Here is a 19460-nt window from a genome sequence, read left to right as displayed (position 1 = left end):
TGTTGTGGATCAGAGACCCGTTTGGCCCGGTCGAAGAGAGTTTTCATCATCGCCTGCTTCTGCCTGGGGTGGTGGTTTGAGTCGTTATGTAGATAACTGTCAGTGTGGTGGGTTTCCTGTAGACTTTGTGACCGAGGACTTCCTAATCCATCTGAACAGCCACCACACACAGATTCAGTTCACCATGGAGACAGAGAAGGATGGTCAGCTACCCTTCCTTGCTGTAATGGTCTACAGCAGCGATGTCAACTGATGCCCATAGGAGCAAGCACGCGCTTTAGAGCCCAGGAGAGCCTGAGCACTTTACAGTAAAAGGAAAGAGGCAGTATATGCCGCTTGTTCGAGCTATATACAGGGATGGCCAGCACTGATTCAATGGATAAAGGGAAGAGAACTTATTAAAACTGTATCCATGTTAATTTTTAGATTTGTCTGAGAAGTATAAGTGCATTATAAGAATGTAAGTTTTAATTTTAATGTTCATTTTTCACAAGTTTGCTTTTTTATTCAAAAGGAATATTTTCTTAACTTTTTTACAGAAAAGTGAAATTTTCAGATATGTTTGTTTAGTAGCCTTACAGGTACTAAAACAATGTTTTATTAAATCTAATATATCGTAAATACATATTACTGAAGATAGTGTATTAAAATGTTTAAAAATATTCGCATGGAAAATGTTTGTAAGGAAATGAATTAACAAAGCAAATACTGTTTCATCACAAACAAAAGATATTTGCCTATGTGTTGGTAAAACGTCAGCTCTATAGCTTCATCAGATTTCGAGATAATTTAATATTCTGATAACAGAAAGTTGCGCACCAATATTACCTGAAAGCATAATGCGATAAGAGTTTTATTATGTAATATTAGTTACAGTTAACACATATACCTAGACAACTTTGCATTGTACTATAATATTGTTTTGATTACTTTTATAAGGCTAAAGATACCATCAATATCAATTTCAACTTATCATGTAATATTCAGTGTCTTTCTTTGGGATAACACTTTCTTTATGAATAATGTGTTTAATTCATTTATTACAGTATAGTTGTAGCTCTTACGGAATTTGTGTGAATATTCCTTCTTTACTCTTTATTATGTTATTAACGTTTAAAACACTAAAACACAACTGCAATATTAGGCTAAGAAATAGGTGTTAGTACTTTTGTTTTACAGACAATATAGAAAATAACAAACAGAAAGAAACCATATAAAAATAACGACATAAAATTTCACGTTCGGTTTGAAGTTTGTGCACCACTGTTTTCTTAATCCAACAGGCTGCTTATTCATCCTAGCATACCTAGCACTTAATGCCCACGAACGACATCAAGGTCAGAAAAATGCGCTTGCTTTCACATCACTGGTCTACAGGAAGGAGAATGGTTCCCTCGGATAAATTCTCTCATATGCTTTGACCATTTTTGTAATATTCTATGCAAATTTCATAGAAATTGGTTACATTTTCGTGAAAACGTTTACATTCTGTGTGGAATCCATTTTCAGAAATTGAATTTAATGACTGGTTTATTTTTAGTGGCAAGAACTGATTTTTCTGCCTATGATCCAAACATACGAGAACTGACTTGAGCAAGTCCTAGATTTCCGCAATATACGTAATTATTTTCCCTCTCTACAGTTGAGATTGTAGTGTGGAAAATGTACATTGCTGAATGAAGAAACAAAAGATATTGTTCTGAAAACTCGTTTAAAAAACCTTAGCATCATTGGCACAGATTTAGATGGCTGGGACAGAAAATATGATTTCACAGCTGGAAACATTCTAATTAGCCTTTCTAAAACTGGAAATAGCTTAACCAGTTTTCAGTTGCGTAGAAAGATCACAAAGGCAGTATGTGAGCACGTCTCAGATATGACTTCCCAGAACAATAGTACATATTTTAAAAATTACCCATAATCGTTCAGTTGCAGAAGTCTGTGTTGACAAATTTATAAGATAATCACCATGATTGAGTAACAACAGACACAACTGTTTTAATCCATAAAACGAGTAATGTAAATTTATGTTTAAGTTAGCGTCTATAAATGAAAAATGCCATATGTATATATTTTAAAATGCCTGCCACATGGGATAAAATGAATAGAAAAAGAGGATATATCTTCCTCTTGCCAGACGGATGGTAACTCTAGTCATGACTGTCTGTTTTTCTTTCTTTCTTTCTCTTTTTTTTTTTTTTTTTTCAAAATTGGCCATATTTAACGATTTTTCAGAAGCAGCGGAAAGCACAGTTTTATATTTGTAAAACATGAAATATTACAACTTAAAATTTAAAAATGGATTATTTCTATGAAAAAAAAAAAAAAACAAAAAATAACTTATGTTTCATAAACAGAGACAATTATACTTCCGTTTGTGTACCTGTCTACCAAATAGTGCAATATGCAAGACTTACCAAAAGCCTGAACAACCTGCCACTAATCCTCTACCTTATGAAAGCTCCTTTCAATCAACTGTATATACCTATCTACCATAAACGTAAATGTGAGGCACAACAAAAGCCTGATCAAACCAAACCTACCCTGTCACTGATCCTCGAACTTACCTGAACTCGCTATCTACTGTAGGGCTATCTACTGTAGAGCTATCTACCTATCTGCCAAGAAACATACAAGCAAGGTACACCAAAAGCCTGAACAAGCCAAAACTATACTGCAGCATATTTGCACACACACACACACACACACACACACACACACACACACATACACACACACACACACACTCGCACGTATCCCACAGTTCACAATATGCATAAACACATTTATCAGATAATAAATCATGTCTTAACGAAAAAAGATCGCAATTCTTCAATATTCAACTATGGACCTTTTGAAAATTCCAAAACCGTCCATTGACAACTATTCACAAGCCACACATTTTGGATCCTGTCTCCTCGAAGATTGATTGCTGGAACAATCAATGATATAATCTAACTTCACGAATATAATCACATCAACATAGGTCATAGTTGACATTCGTATAGACGAATCTCAACTATGACATATGTCGAAAAAAAAAAAACATTGCCACAGTAACTTCACAATCTCATAAGCATATGGACCTCTGGCCACCGTTGAGCCATATTCCACCAAAAAAATTAGTAAAATCACAAAAATCAAATAAACACAAATGCAAATTTTTATTGCTTGAACACTACTGCTCAATCATAAATAAATGCGTTCAAACTGAGATTAATTTCGAAAATGTGATTTTTATATTTTATCAGTATTGTCATGATGGGTAACATAATAACCGTGAAATCTATAGATATGCAACCCTGAGCAGCTTTCCCCCCACGTTCCTCAAGGGTAAGTTTCGAAGTATAGTAGTTTTGAGTAATACAGCAGTAAAAATAATGAACTTATCATCCTGAGTTTAGTCAGGCCAGGTTTCACTGTCGAGAGACACTGAAAAACTAGTGTTCGAGAAATAAAACTCTAACATTGCTGGTAATTTAATTCAGTTTCAGTTTTTACAAAAAGAAAAGCAAGTCACAGAAAAAGCCATGGCAGGGTGGATATGGCCTATGGGTCGTAGTTTGGATGGTCCTGATTTATATAAAAACTTTAAAGGTGTGACAGAATTGAAGTTATTGACAGAAATGTATGAAATAAACATCGCTGAACTAGTCTACTATTGTGACATAATTCAGAAGAATTCATGAAACAACAGGAAGCAACAATTTCGATGACTTAATGCACATACATTGTATGTTCACAATTAATGTTCCTGTTCTTAGAAAACTGAAATTGAATGTTTGTGAACCTGCAGTTCGCTATCCATACCATGGCTACTGCCAGTGTTATTGATCTGTAGATTCTTTGTTTCTAGTTGTATTTCCACAAATATAAGTCTTTAAATGTGTCAGATCAGGAATAATTACCCTCTTTTTACGAAAGGTTGGGACTTACAATACTAACAGTCTGTAGGCCTGAACTATTTAAAAACACCGTTATCACATGTCAATAAGAATAGATTTCAGCATTCTTGCATCATACATGCATGGTTTTTATTTCCTTAATTACTTCATAGGATATGAGTCAGTAACTAAATGAAGTTCACAATACTGTAATCTAAAATTGTGGCAGAACACACATGTAGTATCTCCTTTGTGCACTATCAAAGTAGTGAGAGCTTGAAATATTCAGTAGAAATATAGTATGTCCGGACATAATATATCTGTGCCTTCGAGTGAAACAGAAGTAAAGTGGACATAGCTAAGCCAAATGCATTACAAGTGACATACAATATCAGCTGTACACTAAAGTATGCTGTCTGATCAGGACCTGCAATATTTGCTTTCTGAAAATAAGCATGTTCCACATTATTTAAACATACAATACTTGTACATTACATATAGGCCTACATGTTTAAGAAACTTATAAAATAGATAGTAATTCAAAATTGACCATGAGTGGCCATACAGTGTTTCTGCACTAAGCAATCAATATATTGTAAGTCTAAATTGGAATAATGAAATATTCAATCAAATGCAGAGCCACTTGACTTTGTCATTGACCTGTATGAAATAGCAATAGCAAAAGTGTTGAGAATGACAAAGAAAAAATACAGAAATAAATAAACCACAGTTAAACTTATACAGTCCACACCTGTGGAGTAACGTCAAATACTCTCCAATGATAATACTGGAAAGTTCACGGTAAAAGTGGCGAATGACTCACCAGTGCTATCTAGCAGCAGGGATTGTAGGCAGCAAGGATGGCGTGACAATTAGTGTGATGAACTGTGATATGAGTTTTGCTCTTCAACAAACACGTGATGTCATAAGGATTATTCTCATTATAGTTGCACACAATGTCAGTTAAATGTGGAATTGTTTTAGAAACTATGCTTAGCGGCTAATCTTTCATCAGATTTTCAAAAGATAGAGATAGGGTGTAGTCATGTAAACACCAGTAGAATGTTACTTTTCTGTTACAAGATTATTATTATTATTATTATTATTATTATTATTACTATTATTATTATTATTATTATTATTATTATTATTATTATTATTATTATTATTATTATTATTGCTTCTGCTACTACAGTTAGGCCTATTTGCATTTGTCTTTTAGGTGTGCCATGCCTATATAGGTAAATAAATGCAAAGGACAAGGACTGAAGTCCTAGATGTTAGTGAGGTTTAATAGGGCGCATCAGCTACTGTCGCTATTTGCGGCCTTATCTAAAATTCTTTAAAAAACAAAACACAAGCAATATCATAAGCAATGTGCTAACACTAATTAAAAACATTGTCAACAGTTCTAGACGAAACGTTTAGATTAGAGAGACAGAATATTTGTACAAAAATCACAGAATATATTCAGATCACTTTAGATTATCGGACTTCAATAACTAATACTTTGGAACATCAGGGATAAGTAAAAATATACTGAAGTTTCAATTCAGTCGTAGGACAGTTAATTTTTAATATTTTGTTTTTAATAACAGACTAATGGTAACAATTAGTCATTCACTAAATTTAACAGCTCCTTCTTCCGAAAGTATAGTTCAAAATCAAAACACAATGAAAGAACTGCGAAGGCCCCAGAGAAACGTATTAGATCTTGCATCAAGGAGGCTGTGGGTTCTCTCATATCAGACAGAAACGACGGACGATACTTCTCTACCATGTAATTATATAGTACATTAGCAATTACATAATATTCTCTATGCTCACTGAATCAGTTACTAAACTGCATAAATCTACTTTACTTTGTTCATACAAAACAAAATTTCTTTATAGTTTCTCCGTACACAAAAATTGAAAGTCGTGACTTCTTTTTTAACCAAACAGTGTGCATTGGGATGCGTAACGTAAAAATGTGAATTGTTGATTTTGTGAAGAAAGTGGACTCATGTTTTTTCACAATAAGTGATTCAGGTAGTTATTCGGACAAAATAATTTGCCTAGCCCTATACTTTAAAGGCATTATTAATAATTCACTAAATAAAGTTCATTTTTTTACAATGCAAGAATTCCTAAAAGATGAAAAATTTCTCAAGTGTAAATGACAGCTCCGAATACAGCAAATTCAAATGCTGATTTAATTAAAATTGTTTAAGATGGCGAATTCATTAGCCTCAAGTGCGCTTAAAAAGAAGGAAATGTGGAGACTGTATTCCAGTTACGACAAATGTTTTGCCGCAACATTCCATTATTGCTCACCTCAAGGCTAAAGATTTTTAAGAAGAAAATTATGTTTATCAACAGTTAGATCTCTCCAAAATTGACTTCATGAATCTGGTATAGGCCTCGGTATAAATCCCACCATTTTACAATTCATTATTAAAAATAAAATCGGATATTCTAGCATTGAATGAAAAGGTTCTAACTGTTATTGTTTTAGATAAATGTCTTTGAAGGAAAATATAACTTATAACCCTAAAGCACACACTTCGAGGGATTCATTGAATTAGGTAAAATAGACCTAATCAACAAACTTCAACTGGTGTAAAAATTTCCGAAGTACCACTTGCAATGGTTTTCATTATTCGAGGAATGTGCAAAAATTTAAAGGAAACCATAGGTTATTTTCTATCAAAAGGTACCATGCCTGCAGAGATTTTAAAATCACATCTGCTTGATGTAATAGATAACATGCAAGATACATGCTTTATCCCTAAAGCAGCAACTGTGCCAGTATGTTCACTGACAATTAATATTTTAATGTACTAATAAATTGTTGCATCAAAAATAAAATGGTTAACCATTAGCTAAGAAATGAAACAGGCGAAGTGTGAAAGCTTCTAAAGACATGCACAACTAAATCGTAATTACATTTTAAAATTCGAGAATTGTGTCATTTCATTTCTATTCCAATAACTTTGTAACTTATTAATTAAAAATGTTAACACTGTGACTCTAAATAATGCTATTGCTTTATATTTTCTTATTGACATCACATGCACACCTCTCCGCTTTTCCTCACATAACCCAGCACGCCGCACGGAGTGCATCAACAATCCAAGCCGCTAGATAGCAGCACAGTCACTTTTCGCCGCCGCTTGCAATGCTAAACAGGGAAGCTTTCCAGTATTATTGTTAGAGAGTATTTGGTAACGTTTAGTGCGTCTGGCTGCGAAACCACTTGGCCCAGGTTCGAATCCCAGACGTGGCAAGTTACCTGGTTGAGGTTTTTTCCAGTGTTTTCCCTCAACCCAATATGAGCAAATGCTGGGTAACTATCGGTGCTGGACCCCGGACTCATTTTCACCGGCATTATCACCTTCATTCCAGATGCTAAATAACCTGAGATGTTGATACAGCATCATAAAATGAACCACAGAAAAAAAAAAAACTTCTACATGCACAAGGCACAGGATTGCCAGGTTCTCTCGTCAGGAATCCAGGACAGATGATGATACTGCATACTTTAATGTGGCTACATATTTGAATTAATTCAATTTGTAATACAACTGATTTTATTCGTTTTAAGTATTTCAACCAATTGTTAGGGCCTAACTTTTAATTGTGTTACATTTTGCTAGATTATGAAATTTTCTTTGAATTATTTATAAAGTCTGGAAAAATAATGTCTTGTTATAGCCTGATCTATACAGAAAAAATGCATGATACAATGTTTCAATTCTATCAATAATAAATCAACTTCCAAAGATACTGTATAATACCTAATTCATACTATAGTATTACTGCTTTTATTTCAATATAACCCAATAGGAGATGCCAGGTGGCATTGAAGACGACAGAGTTAGAAGGTGAATGACTTGGTATGTTCTATGAATTCAGATTATATGTTGTATGATAGGAGACTGCTTATGCTGGGTTTTGCAGAATTTTATAATGATTTTTGCAAGACTGTTTGTATTTAAGTTCCCTTGTAATTCACAGTGGGATGAAACCCATTGAAGTCGAGTATTCTGTGAATATTTTTTTTTATTTGGAACAATTTTTTTCTGAAATTGCCTATTTTTTGTTGCAACCATTTTCATGAGGTCTGTTATGACCTGAATAGCAGATTTAGACTGGACAGGATTATTGCATTTAAGAATGTTTTAACTAGGTATCAGACTTAGATAAAACCTATTTTGTTTCAGAAGAGAGACACTCATACTAAGTTCCCTTGAAATTATTCAAGTCTGCTTCACAGGGAGCTGTACCTGAAAGCCAGATTTGCATAATACAGTATATATGTCACTGTAGGTATGTTAACAGAAAGCTACAATTCAAGTCACACAGAGTTTGTGTGCACTCGAAGTTGGGTTTCTGACACCTTGTCAGTCTACTTGAGTTGTGTGGATGTAGAGGGAAAAATTGAGACAGTGTCGGGTGTAGTTCCTGGGTAGCTCTGTTGGTAGAGCACCCATGCGCTAAGCAAAAAGGTCCTTGGATTGATATCCAGCCCTGGAACAATTTTCCCCTTGAAATTATTCAAGTACTATTAACACGTTTCATGGATTGTTATAATAGACTCTATTTTTATAGAGTTTGAAAATGCCTAGCTTGATGTTAGAACTTATTTTATTTTTAAAATCAATAATGCAATTTTTCTGCTTTCTTTCTTTGTAGTGATGAAAATTAATTTGTTTCATTTTGATGAAGTGGCAGGCATTTCCTCCTTCGAAAATGAGGCAACTTGCATCTCCTGTGCTAAAGATTTTTTTTAGTTTATTTAACAACACTGTATTCAACTACTAGGTTATTTAGCATCCATGGGATTAGTGATATGAGATTACCCGACATTCACTTTACAGTTGGGGAAAACCTTGGAAAAAACCCAACCAGGTAATCAGCCCAAACAGAAATCGAACCTATGCTCAAGCACAACTCTGGATCGACATGCAAGCACCTCAGCCGGCTAAGCTATACTGGTGTCTCTAAAGATAATCTTAAGGATGACCATTCACGTCTAAATGGCTTATATCAGGTCACATTTTACATTCTTGGTTGTTTGTTTACTTAGTTATTTAACGACTCTGTATCAACTACTAGGTTATTTGGCATCTATGGGATTGATGATAGCAACATGGTATTTGGTGAGATGAGACCGAGGATTTGCCATAGATTACCTGACATTCGCCTTACGATTGGGGAACCTCTGAAACAACCCAACCAGGTAATTAGCCCAAACAGGAATCGAACCCATGTTCAAGTGCAACTCTGATTGGCAGGCAAGCACCTTAGCTGACTGAGCTATGCCGGTAGTGTCTTGGGTCTTGGTTGTTGTGATTGTTATTTGGAAACTGTGGGGAAACCATTTTATCAGCAACTTCATTTTCTAGCTTTTGATAGGGAGAAACTTAGTTCAGCACCCGAAACTGTTGGAGACAATACGCAAAAAACTAGAAAATGTTCTCCAGAAGAATCCTGAATTTACTGATGTCAGTACAGCAGCAAATGTTTTGTTGGGATGTCTAATAAAATTAGGAAAATGTGACTTTCCAGTACAAACATTTCCAAAATTGAAGTATGCTTCCATAACATCAGTAGACATGAAGCATTTTTGTCTTTTAACACAAGCTTTTAGGCAAAAATATAGTGTAAATTCTCTCCTGAACATTTGGCAGAGTAACTGGTTGAGTATTGCAGGTAAAGTTATGAAAAGTATATGTGGTTAAAATGAATGAATCTTAATGTAAATGTAGAAAAGAAAATAATTCTTCTCTTTTTAATCATTCCATTGTAGTATACCGTTACATACACAGCTAGAAGCAATTCCTAAAGGTGTAAGTTTTTATAAGAAACTGAATATTCAAGTAATAATAGTAAATATAAGAGATATTTATTAATTTAAGTAAGATTTGATGAAAAGTAATTTTTTTCGATTTTTAGAGCCTATTTCATATATTTATTGAAACTATTTCAGGCATCGTAAATCTAATTTTCAGTGCCTAAAAATCCGAAGTCTAATTATGACTCAGCACAGCAACTGTTGTAGGGCAGTGAGAATGGCTTTTATTATTTCGCCATCAAAGTCTGTGCTATTTCGTTCTAGTGTTGTGTAGGAAAAGAAGAGATAGCATTAGGTGCCAGCCTCAACTCATTCATTAGTATTAATTTTGGATCCATCGGTGTAGACATTGAATATCTCGTGTTGATAGTCTCCAATGCATAGACTAGGAGCAGTTCTGATAGCATTTCATTTTTGTAAGATGTCTCACAAATTGTATTTTGAAGTGGGTTTTATGGGGATATAGGTCATACGTTATCTCTTGAAACCAAATGCTTTCGTGTACTGTATACATAGTAAGAACCTTATGGTGGATATAAGTGAGCTCGCTAGCTATAAGTAGAAGTGTAGTGACGGAGGGAAGCTTTTCAGCCCACTTTCTTCTTCCCCTGATGCGCAGGTAGGTTTCACGAGATAAGGAATGGCCTATGAAACTTATTCACATGGCATATTTATTTCCTTGCTTAGTACTTTTTGTAGGAATCCTTCCTTTGTCTTTAATCTCTTCCTCCACTGTTATATTTAGGCAGAAAATGGTTATTTGGTAATCAATTCATGCTTTATTGAAGTTTCATAACATTTATGATTATTTCGGAGTGAACTTTCTGGTTGTCAGTCAGCAAAACATGACCAGTGATTTAAGTTACAGTGCTTGATTTTGAACTTTTTGTAATTTCATAGTTCGCCGATTTGGTCCTGTGATAAGAACTTCGTAGAAATATTTTATTAAACGTTTTGAAAATAATTTATGTGTGAAATTTAAAGTACTACATGCACAACCTCACTTATTGCCTGCCAATATTTTGGTAATATTTAGATGTTTTCTGGGTCTTCTCTGCAACATCCTCAATATGGAGTCTTTGTCGACTGTCTGGACCTAGAGCAACTCCAAGGTATTTAATGTGGCTTGTGTGCTCCACTACATCATTATAAACAGTTCTAGGTTTTTGTAGTATGTGACGTAAAGAAAAGTCTGGCAGACTGTCTTTGTAAGAATGATTATCATTGTATTTTCAGTACCACTCCATTGATGAATCCACTCTAATGCTTCATTTGGTATTTTTTCAGTTTTGACGTTTTTATTCTTAGGTATGAATTGATGCCCATATTACCAAATCATCAGCATAGAGAAGACAACTTATGTTAGATAATTGAGATAGTTTGTGTATTAGATCATTTGTGTGCAGCCTTAGACAGAAAAACTGTTTGCTCTCCTGTAGTGTAAATTTGTCTAAGTCCACTTTGGGCAGCGCCTGGTTCACACAACTGGAGAAAGAATATTTATTTCGAACCAAATTTACTCCTTGAATAAATCTTTGTTATAGATTATTCGTAACACTTGACCTGTAAACAGATAGAAGGAGCAACAAACAAACAAACAAACAAACAAACGAAGAAAACAAAAGGAAAACAGAGTGGAGTCATACATGAGCAATTCCTTCACGTGTAAACCTAAGCTCTCACAGAAACAACCGAAGTCTTCTAAAGGGGACTTCATATGGCAGCCAGTCATTTTTTTGTCTAAGACTGTACACTTAGCGGCAAAAAGAATGGGCCGGCCGACATTCTAAGTTCCAGAGACATAACATTGCGCATGCTCGTCTCGTCAAAGCCATAGTTCACCAGATAACACATAATTAAACCATTTAAATTTGCTGTATTTTGTTTAAGAGTCTAAAATGTGTAATAAAATCGAATGGCGGGTTGATTCTAGATACATCAGGGCCCTTGAAGAGTGAAATAATAATAAAATTGATAAATACAAAATCAACCGGAGCGAATATGAACAGGAAAACCACGTATTATGCAGAACTAATATTAACAGTCACAGTAGTGTAAGTCGTTACGGCATTGGTCTATTGAACAAGTTGATAGTAGTAGCTCAAGGTTCGAATCTCCCCCAACCTTCTTTTTTTAATTACAAATTTGCCATCATATGTGTCTCGCAAAGCTATAATTATGTGGCGATATCTCTTAGAATATGCCCAAACTCTAATAAATAATAAGCCTCCCTCTCTCTTTCAAGCAATACTGCTATCTGTAAATACGTTCTGTCTCGTCATTACGCTTGAAGATGGCACAGAAACAATAACAAATTGCCCTGCTTCACATAGGTTATTCTGCGTATGCTACTCTCCAACAGGACTTAGATTGGAGAAATGTCAATTTCTCCGACGAGGTAATCGTCGATAGTACTGTCCTAGTTTATTGTATGAATGGCCACCGATACGATGAACACTTCGTGAGACGAATTATTAACAAGTCAGGTTGCGTGAGGGTCGCGTGTTGGGGATGGATGTCATACGATGGGGCAGGACTTCTGGAACGCATCCACGGGCGGTCTATGGCAGAGTCTACGAACACATTTTAGCAAATGTAATGGTCCCTTCCGCCCGAAAACGATATCCAGAAGGAACACTTTTCTTCCAGCAGATAATCATTGGATACACACTGCCAACCAGATTCAAAGATGGTTTACAAGGAGGCATGATGTCGACCCAGTCGACAGGCCTCCAAATTCACCAGATATGAATCTGATTCAAAATTTTTGGGCTGCAGTCAAAAGGATCCTACGCTCTAATTGGGCAGAACAACCACCCGTTCGGACACCTAAGGAATTGTGGGATAAAGTTATAGATGCGTGGGAGGAGATGGCCAAGAATTTAGACCTATTCCATAATCTTGTGGACTCCATGCCGCCCAGAATGAGGGCAGTTGTTGACGCAGGTGGTTTGTGGACGAGATACTAGTCCCCACCACAGGCCTTGTTTTGTCAATATATTAAAAAATTGTTTGTTTTTGTTAATTTAATTATTTATTTGTGTTTGATATGCGTCCGGTTTTTTAGGATGTGAAACAAGTATATTTGTTTATACAGGCCAGGTCTCACCTATTAATAGCCCACAGGCGATGGGCAATAATATTTTTATAAGGCAGGCATAACGAAGTTTGTTAACAAATTCCATTTCACATTTAAACTCATAAATTAAGTAAAAGTTAAAATAAAAAATAATAATTTTACCTTACCGGGAGGTGAACTCCCAACCTCGGTACGGATGTCAGACTTCTTACCACTGGGCCACACACTACTCGTAAGGTTTACTACATTATAGACGGACGACTTTCAATGAAGAGGCATCACAGCAATGCCTTGCAGTGGGTTACGTTTACACGAGTGAACCGCGCGATAGAACTTTTGCATTTCTATTGACCAAGAGTCGGCCCATTCTTTTTGCCACTAAGTGTACATGTTAAATAGACAATTGGTTAATAGTCCCTTAAAGTCCAACTTCAAGTTGTTTGTTTTTTAATGTTGTATTTCCATATTTGACTGTACAGTAGTATTGGAAAATTTAATCCATTTCAGTAGTTTCCTGTGAATACCAGATCGGTTTAGTTTTTCCAAGAGTTTTAATTTCCACATTGAATCATATGTTGCTTTGAAATGTACAAAAACTGCTGTCATAACATTCTCTTTATCTAGAATGCCCTTAATGTTCTGATTGAATATGACGTCTTATTGTTCAGTTTTGTGGTGTAGCCTGAATCCTACTTGTGACGAGTGGATTGTATTATTTGTTTCCAGGTACCAATTTAGTCTGTCTATTTACAATCGTTTTCACAGTTTTCACTGTTATATTTTTTCGTGAGTGATATAAGGGAATGATGGTCACTTTCTTCCATTGAGAGGGAGTATTAGAATTTCAGATTTTTTTAATAATTGTATCATATTTAAGAACAATTGATATCTGAATATTATAAATTGTGTAAGATTCTGTAGAGGATTTGAGTTGGTGCTAACTAATCTTGGTGTCTTTAGAGGTCTAGTAAATTTCAGTGCAGAATTAGACTGATTCTTAATAAGGGATTCCCTAGAATCCTGTGAACTAGTATTTAGTGATTTCAACAATAAAATTGGAAGCAGCAGTATCTACTACTCATCTTCCTCCTGCTCTGCTCTTGGCTTTCTACTGGTTCCATCTTCTGGACTCCCGTAACTTTTGCATTTTCTCAACTTATAAAATTTAATCCTACATTCACTAACAAATTTTAGAATTCGTATTAATATAACTAACCAAATTCATCGTCCATTTTAGAATGGGTCCTAATTTTTTCATTTGAGTATGTTTTCCTCGGATATTGTTGCAAAGAAAACAAAAATAGCAGCTAACACACTAGTTACAGCAAAAATGTAGCAGTTCCACTACATTAAATTATATGAAATCTTGAAGAGTAAGTTAATTATGTATGTTATATAACCATAATTTGAAAAACTGGAAGTCATGCTCTGAATTATGCTGCCATCTGTAAAAAAAAAAAAAAAAATATTAAATTATTCTGTTTTTATTTTCATACACAGATAAATGCAAAGAAAATATTACCCTACTTACTAGCCTTACAAATTAAACTGTGTTCACTGTAAGAAAAATCTTTCTTAGAACAGCTACAACCAAAATTGTGAGAACACATCACACTTAGAGACTGGGTTTATTTGAGAATGGTTGTTATAGCGAACATATCACTGGAAAAAATGTGTATTAACTTTAAAGATTTGTATAACATTGTTATACTATTCCTTAACGAGTTCCAGGATCGAAAGCAAACACGAAGTTACCATACTAGGTGGACTCAATGAATTCTGTGTGAAGTTTTACGGACCACGGGGAAGTAAGTATGATTTATTTCTTATCACAGGTTACTAGTAAGAAGTTGGTATTGCGATCAAGTATTTAAGTAAATGCTGTGTTCATAATGCCTATGCCTGTGCCTGTGTATGTGTATATATAATTTTATAGGTCTACTATGTATAAGAAAACCTCGAGAAAATCCCTTACCTTAACTGATGACCACCATTCCTCCCGCAAGCAGTACTGGTAAACGATGATGGTGGTTCCATACAAGAGGTGTGTTGGTCATCTGAGATGCCCATTGCATCACTCATCTCTTTTATGGTGTTCCTATTCTGTGTACTAAATGTGTCATTCATACATTTAAGATATGGACCATACAGTAAATGACTTCATGCATCTGGTATCTGACAGGCTTACCTGATATTCTGGCAAAATTTGTAGTTGCAATAGTGCATAGAATAAAGGAAGCAAAATCCTATGCTGAACATGCATATATGTTGAAAACCGTCTTAAACCAAGACACAAACCAGTAAAGAAAAATCACTTAGAACACACACTGTCACAGTACAAAATCACACAAAGGCTAACTGAAGTCAGAGTAACAACAGAAAACATTAAGCTTGTAGTGGTTTTGGAAGTTTGGTGACAACAGATCAGAAGAATATACAGTACATTGCTTGGCCCGTATGAGAGTGCTAGAGAAAATTTCTCACACCAGTAGATAGGCTCAATAGTATATGCTTAATTTTTTTCAAAATCACCTCACTGAACTGCAGTAAAGTAATTGTGATGTGGCTTAATTATTTGTCTTGATAAAATGAATTGCAAAGGCATGATTGCCATGTATTGAATTATAAGTTAATATCTGTACAATCAGCCTGGGTGGCACAGTCGGTATAGTGCTGGGCTTCTGTGCCAGAGGTTGCAGGTTCGATCCTGGTCCAGTCGATAGCATTTAAGTGTGTTTAAATGCGACAAGCTCTTGTCAGTACATTTACTGTCATGTAAAAGAACTACTGCGGGACAAAATTCCGGCAGTCTGGTGACGCTGATATAACCTTGGCATTGCGAGTTTTGTTAAATAAATTATTATTTAATTTAATATCTGTACCAGTTTTTCAATTGGGAAATTAATTATGGTGGAGTAATTATTCATGCTAAGTTAAATTGAGGACTGTTTTTACAAAACTCAACAAATGCCACTTAAAAAATTTTACAGGAAACGTTCTTTTTTAGTTTATTCTCACATCTTTGATATTGTAATTCTGAAAAAAATAGAAATTTTTCTTTTTCAGAGATGCATTAATTGACATAAAGTGCAACTATGATTGATACCTTACTTATTTGAAAAAAAATATATATATGACAAAAGTTAAGAATTTTACAAAACTCAACATATCCACTTTTTTAAATGCACATACCTTAAAATGTTTAATTATTTTTCATTCGTAGCTGGTAAAATCCTCATCAAGATCATTAATACGTATTTTTAAATAATGCTTAAGTACTACTGAATAAAAAACCAGTTAATTGTACACACTGAAACCTAATTTCAAGCCTTTTTTTCTTTTCCTTCAAAATTTGATATTGACTTTCAGGATCTCTATATTTTCATGAATTAAATATTTTTATTTGTGCAATACATTACCCAAATCACTGAAAATCAAAATCGTGCAGAATAATCTCAGTGCAATGGTTCATTATTAAGCCAATCTCTTGTCAGAATCTCTGGCACATCCCTTTAAAACTTTGTCATAAAATAACTAGCCCTCTTCCGAAATAGCATTATGGAAGTAACTCGTTAACTTTCTCACATTCTTAGCTTTGCTTTTGCTGATATGGTTCATCTGTGGAAGGTCAGGTGCTTTAGACATTACAGAAGCACTTGCCTTTCTTGGTTTAAACAGTGCTAAAAAATATGTTTTGTACATAACACTTTACACGATTCTTACAAGTTTTTTGGTACGTAAGTACTCTCATCTCTGACATTTTAAATTGTAATTTGGCTTTTACAATATTTTTTGCCATCGATTTTAAATCATAAGTAGCCTATGCCAGTCTTTGCCCAAAACTTTTACATCCCCAAACATTGCCATAATTTCATAATACTCTTATAGCAATGTAATGTATTCATGTCTTCTCAGCTCTTTCTCTATCAATCGAAACATACGGCCTGGAGACATAATTTTATAGCTTTCCAAGGACATGAAATAAATGTTTAATTTCTTTAAAAGCTTGAAGCTTTCCAGATAACTAACAAGCATAGCAATCATTATGCAATTTTTATTCTGAGACCCACAAGAATCTGAAAACAATCTAAGAGTTAAATTTGTGGATTTTTCTGGGAGTAAGCATTTTTCCTAAATTACCTATGTAATCCTTCAATGTCGTAATAACATACTTGTCACTTTTCTAAACGTAGCAGCACATAAGCCTACTGGGAAATCATCTCTGTTTTCACGTCTTACGAAGCATGAAATAGACACAAATCTTTCTAGCTTTTTGAAGTCCTTCTACGCCATTTAGGTAGATCAACTTTCATATAGCTTAGCAAAAAACTGTCCTGTTCAACTTTTGTACTATTTCTGCATAAATTGTTTCGAAAATTAATTAGATCATTTAAGCAGAAAGAACCTGCAGCACGTTTTCTTTTTTCCCTGTTCTCAATGATTACAGTCTAGTTTAGATGAATGTCATTTTTTTAGGCGCAACTGTATATTTCTTACCCTTAGATTAACATAGGCCTACTCTGCTCCTATTCTTCTTACCCCTTTCAGTAGTTTGAACGGATTTTGAATACTTAGGGTTCTTATCCATTTTTCATCATTACTAGCAGAATATGTGCACTTACAACAGTGGCCAGATTTATACTGAATTAACGCAGGAAACAACAAAATATTATATAATATTTGAGAATCGAAATGTATCACTGTTGTCAAAATGCAAATGTATTATATTTTTGTAAAATATTTTAGTTTGTGAAACATGATATAAGGGTGAAATGTTGAGTTAGAGGATATGTTGAGTTTTGTGAAAATTTAAGAACTGGAAATGTTGAGTTTTGTGAAAACTCTCTACATTGAGGCACTCTTTTCGACGGAAAATGTCGAGTTTTGTGATATTATGAGCACTCCATCATTTTCCTCTCATTACAATTGACCAGAATCCGTCAAAACCCGCATTTCGAAAAAAATGGCGTTTGTTGAGTTTTGTTAAAACGGTCCTCAATTACTGTATGTTTTAACATATATTTTTTTTCGAACTTATGAGGAAGGGAAAAAACGTGGAGTTTTAACTGTTACGATTTTGCTAATACTTTTGGTTTGTTTTTTAATGAAGAGCTTTGATAATTTGTATAAGGATGCAGTGATGAAGTATTTCAGTCCTTGCTCAAGATTGACTTTAGTGTCAGTTCTGTAGTGATACAGCACTTATTTATTGATCACTTTATGCTTTGTGTCCTCTGCTGAGCTAAACTAGTGTAGTAGTGTTTAAGTTTTCTAATTGAATGTGATAAATAATGTTGATACTATTTCATTTTTAATTTTTAAATTGTGTTATTTAATGATGCTGTATCACCTGCTCACTTATCTACCATTGTTGGAATTGGTGATAGTGAGATAGTATTTTGGCCACAAGAATCCATATTTGCCAGGAGATTACCTGACATTTGCCTGTTGGGAAAAGCTAGGGTTACCAGACATCCAGATTTCGCTGGACATTCCTGCTTTTCTCTCTCTCTCGTCAATCCTCGAAGAAAAACCTTCTATGCCTGGAGTAAATTAGAGGAGTTATATTTGTAATATTTAATTTGAAACATCTGTTTTATGTGGATTTCCACAAGTATTTACTGGATGACAAACAATATTCCTTGCTCTAACAGATTGGGTCATCAGAGAAGTACCAAAAATCAGGATATTAAACAAGTTATAATCTTTTTTTTTTTTAATCTGTACATTTAAATAGTTACTCTAAGTAGTGATCATTACAGTTTTATATCAGTTTCATTCTCTATTAAAACTAACGATTTACCGTGTTTAAAAATACTGAAAATAAGCGTTACATCACATGTCGTGTTATAATGTCATGCCTTTTTGCGGAAAATCCTGCTTCTTCAAATAAAAGTCTTGCTTTTTTTTCATCTGGTAACCCTAGAAAAAAACAAACCAAATAATCAGCCCAAGCAAGATTCGAACTCACGCTCGAGCACAACTCCATAGCACAAGTCTTGCACACTACATCTCCCCCACGTCAGTGACTTCCCATTTTTATTATGTGTGTTCACGTATTAGTAGGTAATAAATCTGAGTGCTTGAGAGTGATTTTATGATTATTTCTCCTTGTAATTTTTAGCTATTTTATTGTTAGTCAATGATGTTATTTCATTAATTTACAAGAGTTCACAGCATTACTTGTAGTTTTTTATTTCACTTATTTTTTTGTTTACCTTCAACCAGAAATTACGTGCACCACCATATATGGGCAAAATTACTTCATAACATTTCACATTTTATTGTACAGAAATATTGTTTTTCCAGTGTTCTCTCTCTCTCTCTCTCTCTCTAATCACCTTGACTTTTCTTTTCAATATGCCGAAATGTAGAGATGTATTATTGTTAAAAGTTATGAAAAAGTTCAGCTAGTTCTATGTGTGTCCAAAGATAACAAACTGGCATACTTTCTGACATGCATTTGTTCTTCATAATACTTGCTGGAAAGAAAAAGTATACGCACACATTAAACATATACATTACAAGCATAAATACACACACATAGATACATAAATTATAATGCTGAAGTTGTTAATTTATTACTATAACCACATTTGAGTAATAGTATGTGACTCTGTTGGTATAATTTAGCTTTCGTAATTTCGAGAAAAAAAAT

General features: G+C 34.3%; 1 protein-coding gene across 3 annotated transcripts in view; it reads left to right on the top strand.

Annotated features, from left to right (window-relative positions):
• The window catches only part of LOC138707891 (ubiquitin-conjugating enzyme E2 H), a 131344-nt gene that overhangs the window by 5626 nt on the left and 106258 nt on the right, over positions 1-19460 (top strand). For all 3 annotated transcript variants that reach the window (XR_011334417.1, XR_011334418.1, XM_069837933.1), the window contains exon 2: positions 14534-14610. Coding sequence is in view for 1 of the 3 variants with exons in the window: in XM_069837933.1 (XP_069694034.1) it covers positions 14534-14610 (77 nt within the window). In the remaining 2 variants the exon portion in view is untranslated. The remainder of the gene's footprint in view (positions 1-14533; positions 14611-19460) is intronic.

The sequence above is a fragment of the Periplaneta americana genome, chromosome 10 (assembly GCF_040183065.1).
Source record: "Periplaneta americana isolate PAMFEO1 chromosome 10, P.americana_PAMFEO1_priV1, whole genome shotgun sequence".
Lineage (NCBI taxonomy): Eukaryota > Metazoa > Arthropoda > Insecta > Blattodea > Blattidae > Periplaneta > Periplaneta americana.
Note: the sequence above shows the minus strand (reverse complement) of the source record. Positions and strands in the feature narration are given on the sequence as shown.